General features: G+C 39.4%; 1 protein-coding gene across 1 annotated transcript in view; it reads right to left on the bottom strand.

The window, feature by feature from the left end:
- The window catches only part of DPYD (dihydropyrimidine dehydrogenase), a 366956-nt gene that overhangs the window by 40101 nt on the left and 310712 nt on the right, over positions 1–16143 (bottom strand). Inside the window, exon 20 of the mRNA XM_055724875.1 lies at positions 12579–12758. Within this exon, the coding sequence (XP_055580850.1) occupies positions 12579–12758 (180 nt within the window). The remainder of the gene's footprint in view (positions 1–12578; positions 12759–16143) is intronic.

Genomic DNA, 16143 nt, shown 5'->3' with positions numbered 1-16143 from the left:
TTTCTCTTTGCTCCTTCTAGAGAAGGAATGGTCTCCCCGGTTGCGAAAGCATATGCTTATGGATACAGCCTTCTGTGTCCTTTTTTGACTGTGTGTTCCTGCTTGTCAAGCTTTCAGTGTCCAAACCACACTAACCTGGGCAGGAAAGGGTTCATCTGCCCCAGCACGGGTCTCTAGTACTATGCTCCAAGACCTGCACAAATGCCTCAGCTGTAAAGTCTTAAATCAGATCTGCAGGCAAATAAATCCCAGTCTGAGTGTGTAACGTTCAACTATTCCAATGTCCTGCTATCTTACTTCAATGCTTCTGGTCAGGGACTTTACTCCTTGTGCTGAAGACTCCTAAGGACAATTCAGCCTGCCAGATATGGTAAATTGAGACCTCTCAATGTGGACCAGATGGGGATGGTATTTGGACAGTTAAGTTGCATGATTACATTAGACTGTGTTAAGACTTTGCTGCAAAATAAATACTCGATTCTGCACTAAAAATTATATTCTCAGTGTGTGCTGAATTACGAACCAGTACTCATACAGTCAAAATAGTGGGCATGATTTCACACAGGCATCCCCTCTCAAACTGCCACTTAGGAGCTAGGCAACTAAAAGACACAGACTAGATGGTAAGGAAATGCTTTTTTTTAAAAAAAAAAATAAAAATGGAGGCAGAGAGGCAGACTTTCAAGCTCTCAGATTGCACGCTCATCAAGTGTTGTTATAAATACCTTTGCAAACAGTTCACACTATGTAGACAAAAACACCTCAGTGGTAAACAACAGAGAAACATATAGTCCTATGGAAAAATGTAAACACTAAGTTTCTCCTCCATCTGCTTTATCCTGGTAATTAAGTCCAAAATCCAGCAACAGGCACTGAAGCCCACTCACGTACCAGGCACTGAAGGTCAAAACCCAAGTAATGGCAAAATTACTAACAAAATGGATGCAGTCTATCAAATGAATGATTATGACTTTGTTGTGAAGAGAGAGAGGGGAGTTCTGGAGTGTGAGGCATTTATTAGCTCTGCTTTGTACCACCCAGAACAGCAGCTCTGAGAGACATGCTCACTCCTTCTGGGTGCTCTTTTATAAATGTTGATTATGAAAGGCACACTCTTGCTACAGTCACCAAAGGATTTCTTGTTGCTCCTGCTTTAATGGGTAAATTTAGAGGTTTCAGAGTATCATTTACGCTAATGTAAATGGCATGTAAGTTGTTTACAATTTAGTGATACATTTTTAGTAAAAGAGAAACTGTAGATATATTTGTGCTTATAGAGCTTTGTGGGTTTACAATGAGCCTTCTGGTTTTCAATTTACAAACAGAAATTTTTGAAATGGACATTTCAGAATGTCAGAGGAGCTCAGCATTTGAAAGGAGGCTCAGTAAAGGCAGTGGAAAAACTGCTGGAGAGTCTGGATTAGACTTTGGGTCTGGAATTGGGAAAGAAGCCTTTTGGCATGTATTTGTTATTTTAAATGAGAGCACAACTATTCAGAAAATAGTAACAATTAGCATCTAGCATATAATATTCCATGCTGTAATGATGAGTAGCATAAATAAATAAAATTATAGTCAATAGGTTCTAGAATTCAACTACTTTAAACTCAGCTGCAAGGTCTTGTCTTGAACAACCAAAAAAAAGTACACTATTTCAGTGATAGGCTTCTGGCTTTCCCATGAATCCAGATACAGTGTATAAAACAACAAGGTGTTTTATAGCCTTTATGTATAAATAAATCAGCAACTTGGAAGAAATACAACAAAGTAATAGAAAAAAATGCATTAATTACGCCAAGCAGCCAAACAGGAAAGAGACAAAATGATTAATGAAAGAACAGATATATGATATGACACATCCTGACCAATATATGGGTTATACAGTGATTTACACTGGATAGTTCCAAATGTGGCAATCAAAAACAGAGCTGTGGCATAAAAAATAAAAGGGAGCTATTTCATTAAAACTTGTCTGCTGAGTTGAACGAAGGGCAAACAAGGTCTTACCTATGTGAGGATTAGACCCACGTTCTTAATAACAGCTAGGGTAGGTGTCCTTAAGCATCAACCATCAGAGTACCCAAGTGCAATCAGCCTAAATGAGATCCCAAGAAATCAATAAAATCCTTGCCAGGCCCCTTCAAACTATTACAGAGCCCCAGTGTGCGGTGGAGCAACAGATTACAGGCTGGCTGTAATTGTACGACCCAAACACAGTTCCTGGGCCTTAATGAATTCTGTACAGCATGAATAGGTCAGCAAAGTGCAGAAATCTCTTTTCTCAGCTCCTACATGCAGAAATGGTGTGCCCCACAGCTCCATTCAGTTACTGGGGGCAGGTGCCCTGTGCCAATATATGACTAATGGGCAATGAAACAGAAAGACATTTTTAATCCCTTTGTCCATAAAAACTCGGGAAGTACTGCTCTGACTGCTGACACGTCCGTGTGGTTGGATCAAAACCACACAAGATTACAGAAAAACTTTAAAGGGTTTTTTATAGCAATAAAAATAAAATAGATGGGAAAGGACATTATCACGTTCCTTAAGTATGATCTTAATCTTAAGCAAAAAGTCATTTCAGTTGCTTATAATTAGATACTGTTAGCTCCAGCGGCTTATGCTGAGTGGCTTATATCCAGTGGCTATCTGAACACTTTGTTAGGATGCAGTGGCTTCTAAGGATAGCCCCTAGTGCACAGCTGAAATGCTGGAAAAGGCCATAAGCTAGCTTGTGCAAGTCAGACAGGAAAAGTCTACAAGTCCACTGCATACCACTGCCAGCTTAAAATTTCTCCCAGCAGTACTTCTGTTAGACTTCTTGCATTCAAGTTTTAAAAGTCCTCCCTACCTTCAGTCTCAGCAACCCAGCATGAAACCTCCATCATTTCTACAAAAAGGCTTTCCTTCCAATCAGGATAATTTTTCTCCTGCTTTTTGCTGAACACTTCCTTTTTTCTCCAATTCAACTCATCAGTCTTGGTTGAGTTCTCACTTTACATCATAAAATCCCCCTCTCTCCACTGATTGCAAACTTCAAATATTTGTAGACCACCGAGTTCTCCACCTCTTGCATTTTCACGCATCATTTCGGCAGGACATGTGGACACCTGTGAGTTTTAGCTTTTTTAGCCTCCCCCCGTAAATCACTCCTCCTAGATTTCTCATACATCTGTGCATGCCACTAGACTTAGGGCTGTGCTTAAGGCCAAATCTGTTCCTAAGAGAATTAAGAGATGTTGTAGCCAAAATTCCTCTCAAAATGAGCACAAGAATAACACAATTCTTGGAAAACAGGCTGAAAATGAATACTTAGCCTGCTGTCTATGACCAATACCATGGACTTTGCTTCCCACTGTCCTTGCATGGGGCACTATGGCCCACAGAGCACCTTGCTATCTAAGTAAACAGCTTGCTTAGATAAGAAGTTTAAAAGGACAATGATTCTTTCAGAAGCTAAAACCCCAAGTCTTTACATGCACATCAGTAAGTATGTCTGTGACTAGTACCATAAGCCAAATGGGAACACATAAATAAAAGTAGGTTTTACTAATAATAGCTACCTGTAGATACAGAGGAGCCATTTCTGACTGCATAGATGTTTCCAAGCCATCTGGATGTCTGTAGGATATAGCCTGCAACTTTGTAAGACTGCATCTTGTATAATATCAAGCATTTTACCAGTGCTAAATGAATAAAAAGATGGCTAGAAGTACTGCTTAGAAATACACAATATTGTTAATAAATGACTTCTCTCACTAGGGGTAGATTCTAGAGGAGGAATTTCATATCATCAGGTTCTCAGACTAGTAATTATAGCTTACATTTTGAAAGGCACAACCTTGCTTTCACAGATGCAATTTGCATCAAAATCTGCACTTACAAAATCAGGGAGAAGAGTTTTGCACACATAAATTAATTGCCAACACATTTGCTGGTCCTTGAACTGTAGACAATTAGCTATCAATCACTACTGACCAGGGCTTTACTCAGTGAGGACACAAAGAATAAGGTTCCGGAACTAATACCAATCCCGTAAATACTGCAGTGTCCTGAACATCCCCAAACACTGTGAGTTTCATCTGACAAAGAAAAATCTCTTTGCCAGTAAAAGCCGGTACAGAACTGAAGGTTGGAGAAAGACGGGGGAGAGGGAGAGGGAGAGAGACTGATTTGCTCTCAATGAATATGAAAAAGCTGATCTCTGCCATTGAGGAAAATTCTTGCACCAGCAAGTGCTGACTGATTGCAATGAGGAATGCTTTATCACCAAGATCCAGACACCCTTTCATACGGTGATTATTATTCCTGTCATGACCCTCTGGTCATCAAGCCACAGTGTCTTTTGTCACGAAACAACTATCCAATAAGGAATAATCTAGGAATAAGCCTGTAGCATAATATCTTCTACTTGCTTATACACACAGCGGGAGGAGGAAAATCTTCTTCCTATGAGTTATTACCTGCTCTAATCCACTTTGGAAAATAGCAGTATTCCCTTAATTTTGTGAAGCATGCAAACATATTTTTCACAAACCACAGCTACCTGAATAGCTCAGCCCAGAGCTGAAAGCAAATCTAAAAGCTCTCTCAGGTAGTAACAAATAGCCCAAATCACCATCAAATCCACGGCAGCACAGAAATTGTCAGATATTCCCATTAAAACTTGTTAAGGACACGCAAAGGCTGAATTGTGTTCCAGCTTGCCTCTATGTTTCATTTCATATTGTCTTCTATAAGGCTAAGGTCTGGCCTAATTCCTGATGCTATCCTTGCAGCAACAGCTCCGACAAACAGAGGCAACGCACATACAAAGCCCCAACAAACAGCACTCACCACACTTCGCAACATTAGCTCTGTTTTAGTTCCTATACAATAACACAATGCTAAATTCTTCAGAACAGAGACATTTTATATTATCACCGCCATTTCTCACATTAATATTATACAAATACAAAATTCTGTAGAACACATATAACTGTCCATGCATTATTTCTCGAGCATTTCCAATTCAGCTGCTTGAGAAAGGGGTTACCACTCTGCAGTTGCAGACAGTGCGCACTGTGCTGAAAGCATTTGGGGGAGAAGGGCTGGGAACCCTTGCTCTGGGAGCAGATGTGAGAAGCCACGTCTGGCCATGCAGGCCAGTTCTTTTTATGTCGTTTCTGTCCTTATCGCTTATGTGGATCACCTAACACAAGGGCTGTTTTGAATGGTTTTATCCAACTAGCAAGCTAACCCTAAGTAACAAATACAACAATACATATACAACTGTACAGAATAAAAAATTAATGGTGTTAGAGAAGGATGATGCACAGAGACATTATGTGTGACACTGGGGAGGAAGTGGGGGTAAGTGCGCATGGTTAATATGAAAAGATGTCAAAAAAAATGAAGCATAATAATAGCGCAATTTATCCTTGCTAAACGTACTGCGCTGTGCTATAATTAAATATGAAAACCTAAATTTATCTCTATGTTCGGCTGTCATTAACTTAACAGGGAGTGCACATGTTCTAATCTAATGGCTGATTTTTTTCTCCATGTGCAGCATATTAAAATGTATATTAGCCTCAAGGTGCATAAACACAAAATAATAGACCAAAGGTTTTGGCCTGTGGAGAAAAAATTCCATGCTCAAAGGCCGTCAAGTAGCTGGTGATGCAGGGGAGACACTCACTTAGCCTCATTAAGCCAAAGCTCTCTTTTGCTTGTCTTTTGTTCTGCATGACAGCAGCCTCTTTGTTGTATAATAATTCATTCCAAGTTCGTTCCAAGCTACCGAAACTGGTGAACTGTGGCCATTTTAATGAGCAGTATTGGTGGTATGCATAATCTGGAAGCCACGTGGACCAGGCAATCACAGAGCACTGCAGCCAGCAAAATGAGATACTGTCGAAATCACAAATTTGTCAAGTTGTTTTTGGACAGGGTATTATAATAAGCACTAAAATATGCATCTTATTACTCTGCATCTGCCAGTCAAAGATCACTGTAATGAATGCATGCTGCAGGGTATGACCAGGCCGTTTCCCTAAGTAAAACAAACTGCAGAGTACAAAAAAAGAATTATGTATTTTTGGCAGTGCCTAGATTTTTTTTTAAAATCCTTTTGCATCAGGAGTTGGATTTTCCTGGCTTGATGTCCATTGCCAGCAGTGAACGCACTAAAACCACCACAGCCAAGGAGTTAACATGAATACATTGTTTCTTAATAGCCACATTTACTGGCTGTGAATATGAAACTCTAAACTCAGTGCTTGAAGCAAATTTACCATACAGTACATATAAAACCCACAAAGATTAAACTACTTTAAATCCACTTTAATAATCTTAGTTCCTTTTGTTTTATCCATTTCTACTGCAATTGGCTTCACCGTTAGGGAAGATACATTTTATGTAACAACCTGCAGTCTCCATGAGAAACAGCACTGTAGATAATCACAACATAAACTTCCATAATAGACCAGTAAGGGGGAAAAAAAATATGTTAGAGAGGTCCTTTTTCCTACAGATTGGTCAGGCTCATAATTGCTTTCGGCTTGCAAATGCTGGGAGGTTCGCCAACGGCAGCAAGTCTGGTAAGCGTGACTTACACGGTGGGGTGCAGAGATCTGCTCTGCAGGTGCTCCCCGAAACACTACTGGTGATGCTCCACAGAGGGACCATCAGGCTCCCACCTGGAGCCATGCCTGTGGAGACCTTGCATTGTGTCAGGGGAGGAGGTGAAAGACAGAGGGGGAAGCAGGAGGAAAGGACTTACTTCCTCATCTCCCCGCAAATGCTGGTTCAGATATATTTTGGCAGAGCCTTATTTTTGGCCAACCCAACAAGCATATGCGGCAACAGTCCCTGAGTGTGCTGATGCATAGTTCCCATAATATCCTAAACCAAGAGGTTTCTTGATCAATATTGGCTTACACTTAAGAAGCTTTGCCTGGCTGAGAGCTATAATTCAGATGCAAGCCTTAGCTAATGGGAAAAAGGATCAAATAGCCTAAAATGCTTTTTTTCCCCTGTCTGACTCTTCTTCAGAACCAGTGATGGCAATATGGGAAAAAAGTTTTCTTCATCAATATTAATTTTTTATTGCATTCTCTGTATTACCATATAATGAGACGGTCTCTGTATTTCTGGCCACAGCCACAAATACTATTTGTTCTGTCTTTATGCAGTGCTTGAAACACGGGCACAGTTCTTTACCGTACTGGACAAACTTGCCTTCCCAAACAACAAGGAGCACTTTGAAAAACTAAGGGTGAACACCTCTGCTCTGTGAAAGCAGTCAGAGGTCTTGAAGAACATGAAGGCAGCCAAAACTTGGTGCATGCATTGCAGTGGTTTCTTGCATGACTGGGAGTTCACAATGTATTTATTTAATAGAAGAGCTAATTTAATATTTTGTATGAGATCTCGATGGTATAGCAAAATTTTTTTTCTCTGACATGTGAAAAGCTATTCAGATTTGACTGCAATCAAGTTAGAATTTAACAGGTTTGTACCATTTAGAGGACTCAGCTTCTAGTACCCATAGATCCTTGAAGGAAGTGCATATTTTAGTCTTAATGGGAAGTTCGTGTATCCAGAGAACAAAATCAGCAGCTTGCTAAATTTAAGGTAATGAGAATTTTCACTGAAGTTCATACACTGTGCACGTTCAGGATCATTCTCATCTGTCTGCTGGAGAAAATCACCTTCTATAAATGCATTTTTACTAGATATGGTTTTAACATTTTCAATACAGCACAACCTTAACAGCTGAGGAGGATCCACTATGAAAATCAGTTTGTTTTGGATGTTTCTGGAATCAAAATTCTTAAATTATGACTTTTTCTTCTTATTAATTTTTTAAAACTTTAGACATGATCAAACAAACCAGTTTTTGCAAAATTTCTGGTGCTGAAAGCAAGGTATGAAAAATCCATATATATTTATCTCTTCTTATAAACTCACACCTACCAAATTAATAGACTGCCAATTTTTAAAGTTTAATTACCTGGCATGTATAGAGGCCACTGCATTAAGTATGATTTTTATAGCTGACATTAGGTGGAAGTTTATACAGAAAAACACTATACCACTTCTGTGACCATCAGCTGACACCAGTGCATTTCTGGGACATAATCACTTCACCTCTCTGGAGTAAGATCAGTGAGCAACTAATAAGAGAGTCCTGTAATGAACAGGCAAGGTGAGACAATGACTACACACAGGAGATCAAATTGTACCTCTGGAGGATACTGTACCTTCTCCACATACCTGGTGAGAACAGTTATCTTTATCCCTCCTGGTCATGCATCTTCCTGAGAAACTCAGGCACATTATTTTAAGACACAATTCTGTTAATTTTGGATTGTAAAGATACTACCTGTGCTCTTCCTCTCTCTTATGCAGTCACCCTAATAACTTTGGGTTGTAAGAGCATGCTCTACATCTTAACTGTCTGCCTGACTGCATCATGCACTTGATCTCAGTCCTAAATTCATGCTGAGGTAAGTGAGCTTTTACAAAAGTTCTTCCTCAAGGGCGTCAGTGAGAAGCAGTGTGGTGTCATCATTACCTTGCCATTCTCTCATCTCAGTGTCAAGATTTGCAAACTGAGATTACAGCTGAGACAAGCTAAGTTTTATTCCATGCATTTAATGGAAAGGTGATTCAGAGGTGATATTAATGACAGTCATCTGTGTCAAGGCTTCAAACGTCAGGTCCTCTCACAGAAAAAAAACCCAACTAAATAAGCCATCAGAAAAGCAATGAGGAAGGCAGGCCAGAAGACTGGCTTTGTCCACCTTTGTGAGTCTGACTCTGTATCTATGTTAGGACTGTCTTTGGAGCAGTTATGGATAAGGCTACAACCACGGGAAGGAATGAATAAAATTGGTGCAGCTAGGGAAAACACTATCACACAGTGACTGGAAGTCACGGCTGAGGCTGCCATTCTAAGCAGGAAACTCACTGTTGTTACAGGCAGTGCAGTACTACGGATCGCGTCTTGGACAATGGCAAGTACTGGCTCCAGCCGTGTTAGCAAAAGGGAAGAAGCTTCTGCTCCTGAAAAGACTATCAGAAAATACTACCTGGCTCAAAGGTGATAAATTTAGGATCTACATACCAAAAAATACATTCTGAAACCATGAAAAACTTATAAACAGTACTCAACTTTCCAAAATATTTTCCAGTGCTACAATGCTTTTCATATGTTAAGGGCTATAAATTATCAGATGAAAGTATTAGTTTCATTAATGGAGAAGCATGAACAGGTACTAATCAACATGATTATCTTTTTCAGCCCAAAGCAGATACATTTGCTATTGAATTGCTTATTGTATTACACTATTTAGCACAGCATTTTTAGTATTCTTTCTGTTTAGGAAGGAAATTATTGTGATAAATGTTAACAACTAACAGTGATAACTGTTCAGTTTGTCATTTATCTGGTGACTGCATGGCAAGACAGCTTCAGTTTGATGTCAGGTGTATCATTTACAAAAAAGTATTTATCTTTTAGTTCACTCTGGTCATCAAATACTACAATATTTCATGACAAAACTCCACTGTGTCACTCTCCTGTGGCAACATGCTGCACTCAGCACCCGTTTGGTGCTGAAACCGGGACAGAAAATGAATTATCAAAAGAATAATTCACTGCTATATAAAAATATGGACCTTAACATTCAGTATTGCACTGTGAATCGAAATAGATACTAAGAACATACTTAGCTGAGAATACGACCAGTCCTAACCCTTTAATGTATTAAAAACTTGGAGAAGCTCAATGAGTTTGTATACAATCAGAAAGCAAGTGGTTCTTGATGCTGTTGAAAATAATTCTTCTCCCTCAGTTTCTTCTCATTAAATTGTCATTGCCTGAACTTCTTATCCCCATGGTTCTGTATGAAAACTAATAGGAATTTTGTAAGAAAATGGAGGATGATTCCTTTACATCTTTACATTTACTGCATAAAAATTATATCAAAATTAGCATCTTCACTTTTTTTTTTTTTAATGCAAAAGTTCATCAGTATTAGCTGTTTAGCTTCTTATGGGGTCTTACTGAAGAAACTGTATTTCATCTCACAACAAGACAAACTTGAACAGGTCCTTATAATTTTTTATTTATGCATATTTATATACATATATGCATATTTATGCATAATGCAAAATATATATATAAATGCAGGATTTTGGCTGTCACATTTCACTCCATGTATAACTTGTATGTTCCTACACATTACTTCTGTTGATGAGAACATATACATCACATCAACAGGCTATCTTCTGTTTTCCAAATAGAGTAAGGACGTGTTTTTTAGTGAATTTATTTTAGGAAGAGAATCAGAAGTGTGTGTTTAGGATTTTCTGCCAAGCAAGTCAGATATTTGTGTTTGAATCTACATGAACTACAGTACTTAACTAATTTACTAGGCACAAGTACATGAAATCCAATATTGATGATAATTTATGAAAGTAAGAATACTGATTCCTATAATACTGCAAACTTAGTTTATGATAACATAATTAGTTACACTAATAACACTGCTTAGGCAAAGCCTTGCTAATTACGATATTATAAATATTAATGATATCAAGCCTTTGTATTTGATTGCCCCTAGTAGGATCATTTATCATGGTATTTCCTTTTACCCGTGTTGCATTATTTTTATTCCTTTTCTCTTGGATGTTCATTCCTGGACAAATAGCCATCCTGAGCTTATGCCTAAAATACATCACTATATATAGCACACATTATCAATGATGCAGCCTGGTTAACTTTACGTTATTATTTAGTAGCAATGATCCAATGATATAATTCAGTGCTAAGGGCAATTAAATACACAATCAGTTATATTCTGTATGCCTTGTTCCTTTTAAATGTCTAACAGAGCCAGCCAGACAAGATTACATAGGGCTTTGTTTTTCATTCTTTTTCATGTGACCTGTTTCAAGTTAAGATTCCTTTGAATTATTAAATGCTTCCTTAAAGCATCTTTCCATGCTACCTTTTTTAAGTTAATTATTGATGTAGTGACAAGTGGAAAAGACTAGGAATTTTTTTTTTCTTATTCTAAAGGACAGGAGAAACATCTTTGACAATGGTTGTCTGTTTAGTAAAATACAAAGGTAATAAAAAGAACACTGAATACAGCTTTAAAGACGAATTGCAACAAACCTCTGTTACCTGAGTTGGAAATGCTGTGCATGTTTCTACAGGTGTTAAAGGAAGGACGTTTAGATACAACCCTTTCAGCCTGGTTTAACTGCTTAACCTAAGTAGATGAAAATGAAACTGCTTATATCTCGTTTTATTTTTAAGCGGTGTATTATCCAGAGCTTTAGGAACAGGATTGTCTTCTCTTCTGGAAGGTAATGTTATAATTTTCAGAGCTCCACAGAGAACAACAACAATATAGGAGTCTCTAATCTCCTGCTAAATCCAACTCCAGTCATCAGCAACGATAAGCAGAGATTTGGAGGTGTTTGACACTCCAAATCCTATTCTTTTGTAATTCTTTACTTTTTACAACATTTTCAACAGTGTTATATCAGATTTTTGGAAGGATAATCAATAGGGATGATGTGTAACTGAAATCAGTCTTCAAAGTGATCTCTAGTAACCAGAAACAAAAGCTCAGCCTCCCTGCTGTGCAGGTATTTTGCTTAGAGCAGTAGGCAGCAGGGCATCAGCAGAAAGCCAGTTACACCTCCCTGCTTCTCAGCATGGATCAGCCAGTGCCCTGGTGGAGGGCTAGAGCAGTACTGGGGTGGCTGCAACCCATTGCATCTGGCAAAAATCTCCAGATATGCTTTTGCAGCAGGGAACTACTAGAGCAGAGAGAAAAGAGTCTAGAGGTTAGAATTTCACAGAGACCATAGTTTACATTCCTATTCCATCACAGACTTTCTAAGTTTAAATAATCTTGAAGAATCTATTAAAATTATTTGGTGTCACTGTTCCTCACCTGGAACTTCCCTGCCTTGCAGAAGGTTTGGGAGTTAGCACACACGAAAGACCATGACATGCTCAGCTACCATGACCGAAGGGCCACTCCTACCTGATACAGTTTTCCAAGTCAATGCTGGTTTGTGACAAGCTGTCTCAGCTCGTCACGTCCAGTGCTGGGGGGCTTCCATGTCTCCTGAATTTTGCACCCTGGCTAGAACACCCAGGAATGTCTGGCACAGTATTAGTATCAATTTGAATTGAGTTGAGTTTCACTAAAAAGTATCAATCTGAACTGAGTTGAGTTTCATTAAAACAAACAGTTCCAGAACTTGTTCCAATGCATTTGCAATTTTACATCCCACACTTTTTTTAAAAGACATGATGTTATGAATCAAGTGGAGAGATCATATTTACAGTAAAAATGCTACCCCATATCAAGTCATTTCAAGTTTGTCTTCTTAAGCTGCCTTTGGATATTTGTTAATACTCCGAGAGAAGAAGACTTGGTGACTAATGGTGACAGTAACAGTGGTTAGCCAAGGAAAGTGGCAGAAACTGCATACAATGATTATGGAATTGCATTCAAAGCCAAGACATAGTGTCATTATACAGGAATGGCAACGAAATGACATACCTTTCCCATCAGTTCAGCGATTCGAGTTACTGGCTTTCCTTTCTGATGGCGCATGGTTGCAGGACTCTGTCCATTCCAGTCTTCAAGTTCCTCAATGCTTTTCAGGTAAAGAAGAGCTCGCAGTCCGGTGCAGTAGTCATCAATAACAGTGAAATCTTGATTCTGGATTGCACTACACACCTATGAAATGTAAGTCAGTTATCAGCAACATCCAGGCAGAGGAACGTACTGAATTAGCAAGCTCTTTGGATTTACTGATTATCAGATGACCCTTCCTGCAACTTGACTGAGAAAGAACTACAAGAATTCAGGATATTAATTGGTTGCTTAATCCTATGTCATGATACCACCACTGCAGTCCAGGAGAAAAAGGACTCAGTAACACTAGTTGTGCCTAGGTTTCCTAATGGCAGTCCTTAGACCAGACCCAAAGGCTGTTTAGAAGTAAGCCTGCAAGTTCAGCCCTAAGCGTGCCTTCCAGGGAACTGGTGCTGAGCATGCCAAGCACAGTGGCAAACCACCAGCTATGCTCAGACTTTTGCCTACAGACAGACAGTGGTATTCCCCAGACCGCTGTGCTCAGGAAGTACAGATATATCTGTTCAGGTCCCAGAGCAAACCACAGACTTGCTGAGGTCGCGAGGCATTTCTAGAGATTGTCTTGTCCAGCCTCCCAGCTCAGAGAAGGGTCAACTAGAGGAGACTACACAAGATCATATCCAGCTGGGGTTCGAATATCCCCACAGACAGAGACTACACAACCACTGTGGGTAACCTGGCCCAGTGTTCCATCTCCCCTGCAGGTTTTTCTTATATTTAAATGGAATTTTCTGTGTTGCAGTTTGTGCCTGTTGCCTCTTGTCGTTTCACTGGATACCCCTGAGAAGAATGTGGCTCTAACAGAAGTGTCCCAGTGAACAGCACCCATTAAGCTGACCTGTTAGTATGGGTGAGCACGGCCAGGCACAGAACAGAACAGTTCCCTTCTGCTAACCACCACATGCCATTCAGTGGTACTGCTAGGCCAGGTCACTTTATTTTGGATACTTTAGAAACACAGATAGCAATATAGCTTTATAAACATACAAAGCAATGATCCCTGACCTGCAGAGCTTAACATGTAGACACAAAAATGCTGACAGCAGAGAACAGTCTGTCCATTTACACAGATTCGTCTGGACCACTTTGTGGATATCAGCTCAGATTTAAACCCACCGAAAACTCCCACCAAACTGCAAATGAATAAAAATATCCCTGACTCTTCTCTGAACACCTTTGCATTAGCTAAACTCTAATCATCCATCAGTGATGAGGTGCAGGGTTGGTTGAGTACCATTAATTGTCAGTCCCTGGAAATGCTTTGAAATTCCAGATGTGTCGTTGTTTTCAGCCTCTAATTCAGCTTTTATTCTAAAAGCTTAAAAGAATGCTCCTGATAATACCTACACCTACATACACACATAATGAACGCAACAATGAAACAGACACCTATTTTAGAAAGTGAATGTGTGCACATGCACAAACACATCCACACTCCTTGGACAGCAAAACCCACCTTGGATCATAATTGACATCAACACTTAAAAAATACAGGAAATACAGAATTGTTTTCCACATTTCAGAAATGGTAATGCAACTAGCAATTCTGAAGACAGGTACACATCACATTGTAAAACACCGTACACTACAGCTGTACAAGGAAAAAATAAGGGCAAACTATAAAATAAGCACAAGAACATTTTCTATGCAGCACATTTACATTACACAAAATCTGTTTCTCTGGAGAAACAGTGTGGGCATTAATTAGGTCTGTTACGCATTCCATAGAATTCAAGATTTTTTTTTCACAGCAATTATAGAGCACATCATAATGATTTCCTGTACAGGTTATTTAACTGCAAAACCCAACTGATGCTTATTTAAACCTTTTTATTCACCAACGGATTCCCTGTTTTTTAGTGCATGGGTAACACTTTTATTAGCTATTCTTAAAAATACTAAAACTGTAAAAAAAATACAGTTAAAAGCCATGTCATGTCACTTGAAACAAGTTCAGGCACTGTTGTCAAAATCCTGAAATATTTTGACAGGATGTATACACATGAGATACACTGGAGGATACCTGTAATAACCTTATAAATAAAGAGGCTTCTACTGTTTTCCATCTTGTGGTACAGTGTTATGAACTGCAGTAATATAAAAATGTGCAAAGATGATATCACACTAAGAGCTAACATTTGATCCTTGTGAGTGTATACGCAGTGTGCTGTTCGCCTTCCTTGGAAAGCCAGGTAGGTTCCAGAACCAAAGGCAAAATTTAATTTTTTAAGAAAAATGTAGATCTCTGCACTAAAGAAAAATGTTAACTGAAATGGAAAGACTTAGAAACAGAATTAGCAAGTGGTTTCAGATGATCCTCCTCTTCTGTAGGAGCCTTATGACTATGGTGCCCAGTGGTGCAGATAATTAACCAAAGACATGCCTTTCACTGATTTCACTGTGATAAAAGCAAGTGCTTATGTTTATGGGCCTTTCCTAGAACAAGAAAGATGCAAACATTAACATACAAAACCAACAGAAATAGTTTTGCCATGAATTTGGCAAATTCAAAAACATTCGGAGCTTTGAAATTTCTTGTGTTGCACAAATTAAGACGGTGAGATTGTGTTTTATGTTTACAGTATCTTGCCTGAATCAATGCAGAAGCCTTTGCTGCATTTTAAAAGGTGGTGAACAAAATCAAAATAAAAGGTCACCCTAACCCATCAGCCATGACAATTTCTACACCACAGAGAGAGGTTTTTAGCATCATACCTGGCTGCCTCTGAATCACCAGTTCAAATGACACCATGGCCTCTTTTCAGCACAGAAGAAGTGGAAGGGTAATAGACCAGGTGAGATTCAAACTCACGCATCCAGAAAAATCGCCAGAGAACTGAACCAACCCATCTGCACACATCATTAATGCCCCTGCTTCACTCCCGCTGCTTGCACTGGGAACAGGCATGCTTCCCCTCCCTTGCAAAGCTAATCGCCAAGTCCCCTCTTCTGCTGGTATCTTATTTTACAGGTGTGAAGAGTAGGAAAAGCAGTCCAGCAACAGCCATACTTAAAATGGAACTACCTTTTGTTTGCTACCACCTCTCATTTAGTGTCTTATTAAACCACCTCAACAGGAGATAAAGGTGAGCAGGGTGCTGCTCTAACAGCTGTTGACCATGCCTTGCACACCAACCAGACTAGCAGCACAAAACTGAACTGCAACCAGCCCTGCCTGGTCAGCTCCCCTCCTCAGCATCACGTTATTACCAACTAAACACAGCAAAATGGGCTTCCCTTTAGAACCTGAAGTAAAAGCCTGAACAAAGATGTAACTTCACAACGGAGAACATATACATGGTCATACTGTACCAGACCATCCGTCCGTATCCTGTGGACATTACAGACAAGTATAAGAAACAAAGTCACTGTGGATGAGTTGCTCATGTATTTTACCAGCCCAGGTTCTGGCAGGAGTAGTGCTGGAACTTTGCATAGCAGAGATGGCACCTGTTTGATATCCCTT

The sequence above is a fragment of the Falco cherrug genome, chromosome 12 (genome assembly GCF_023634085.1).
Source record: "Falco cherrug isolate bFalChe1 chromosome 12, bFalChe1.pri, whole genome shotgun sequence".
Classification (NCBI taxonomy): domain Eukaryota; kingdom Metazoa; phylum Chordata; class Aves; order Falconiformes; family Falconidae; genus Falco; species Falco cherrug.
Note: the sequence above shows the minus strand (reverse complement) of the source record. Positions and strands in the feature narration are given on the sequence as shown.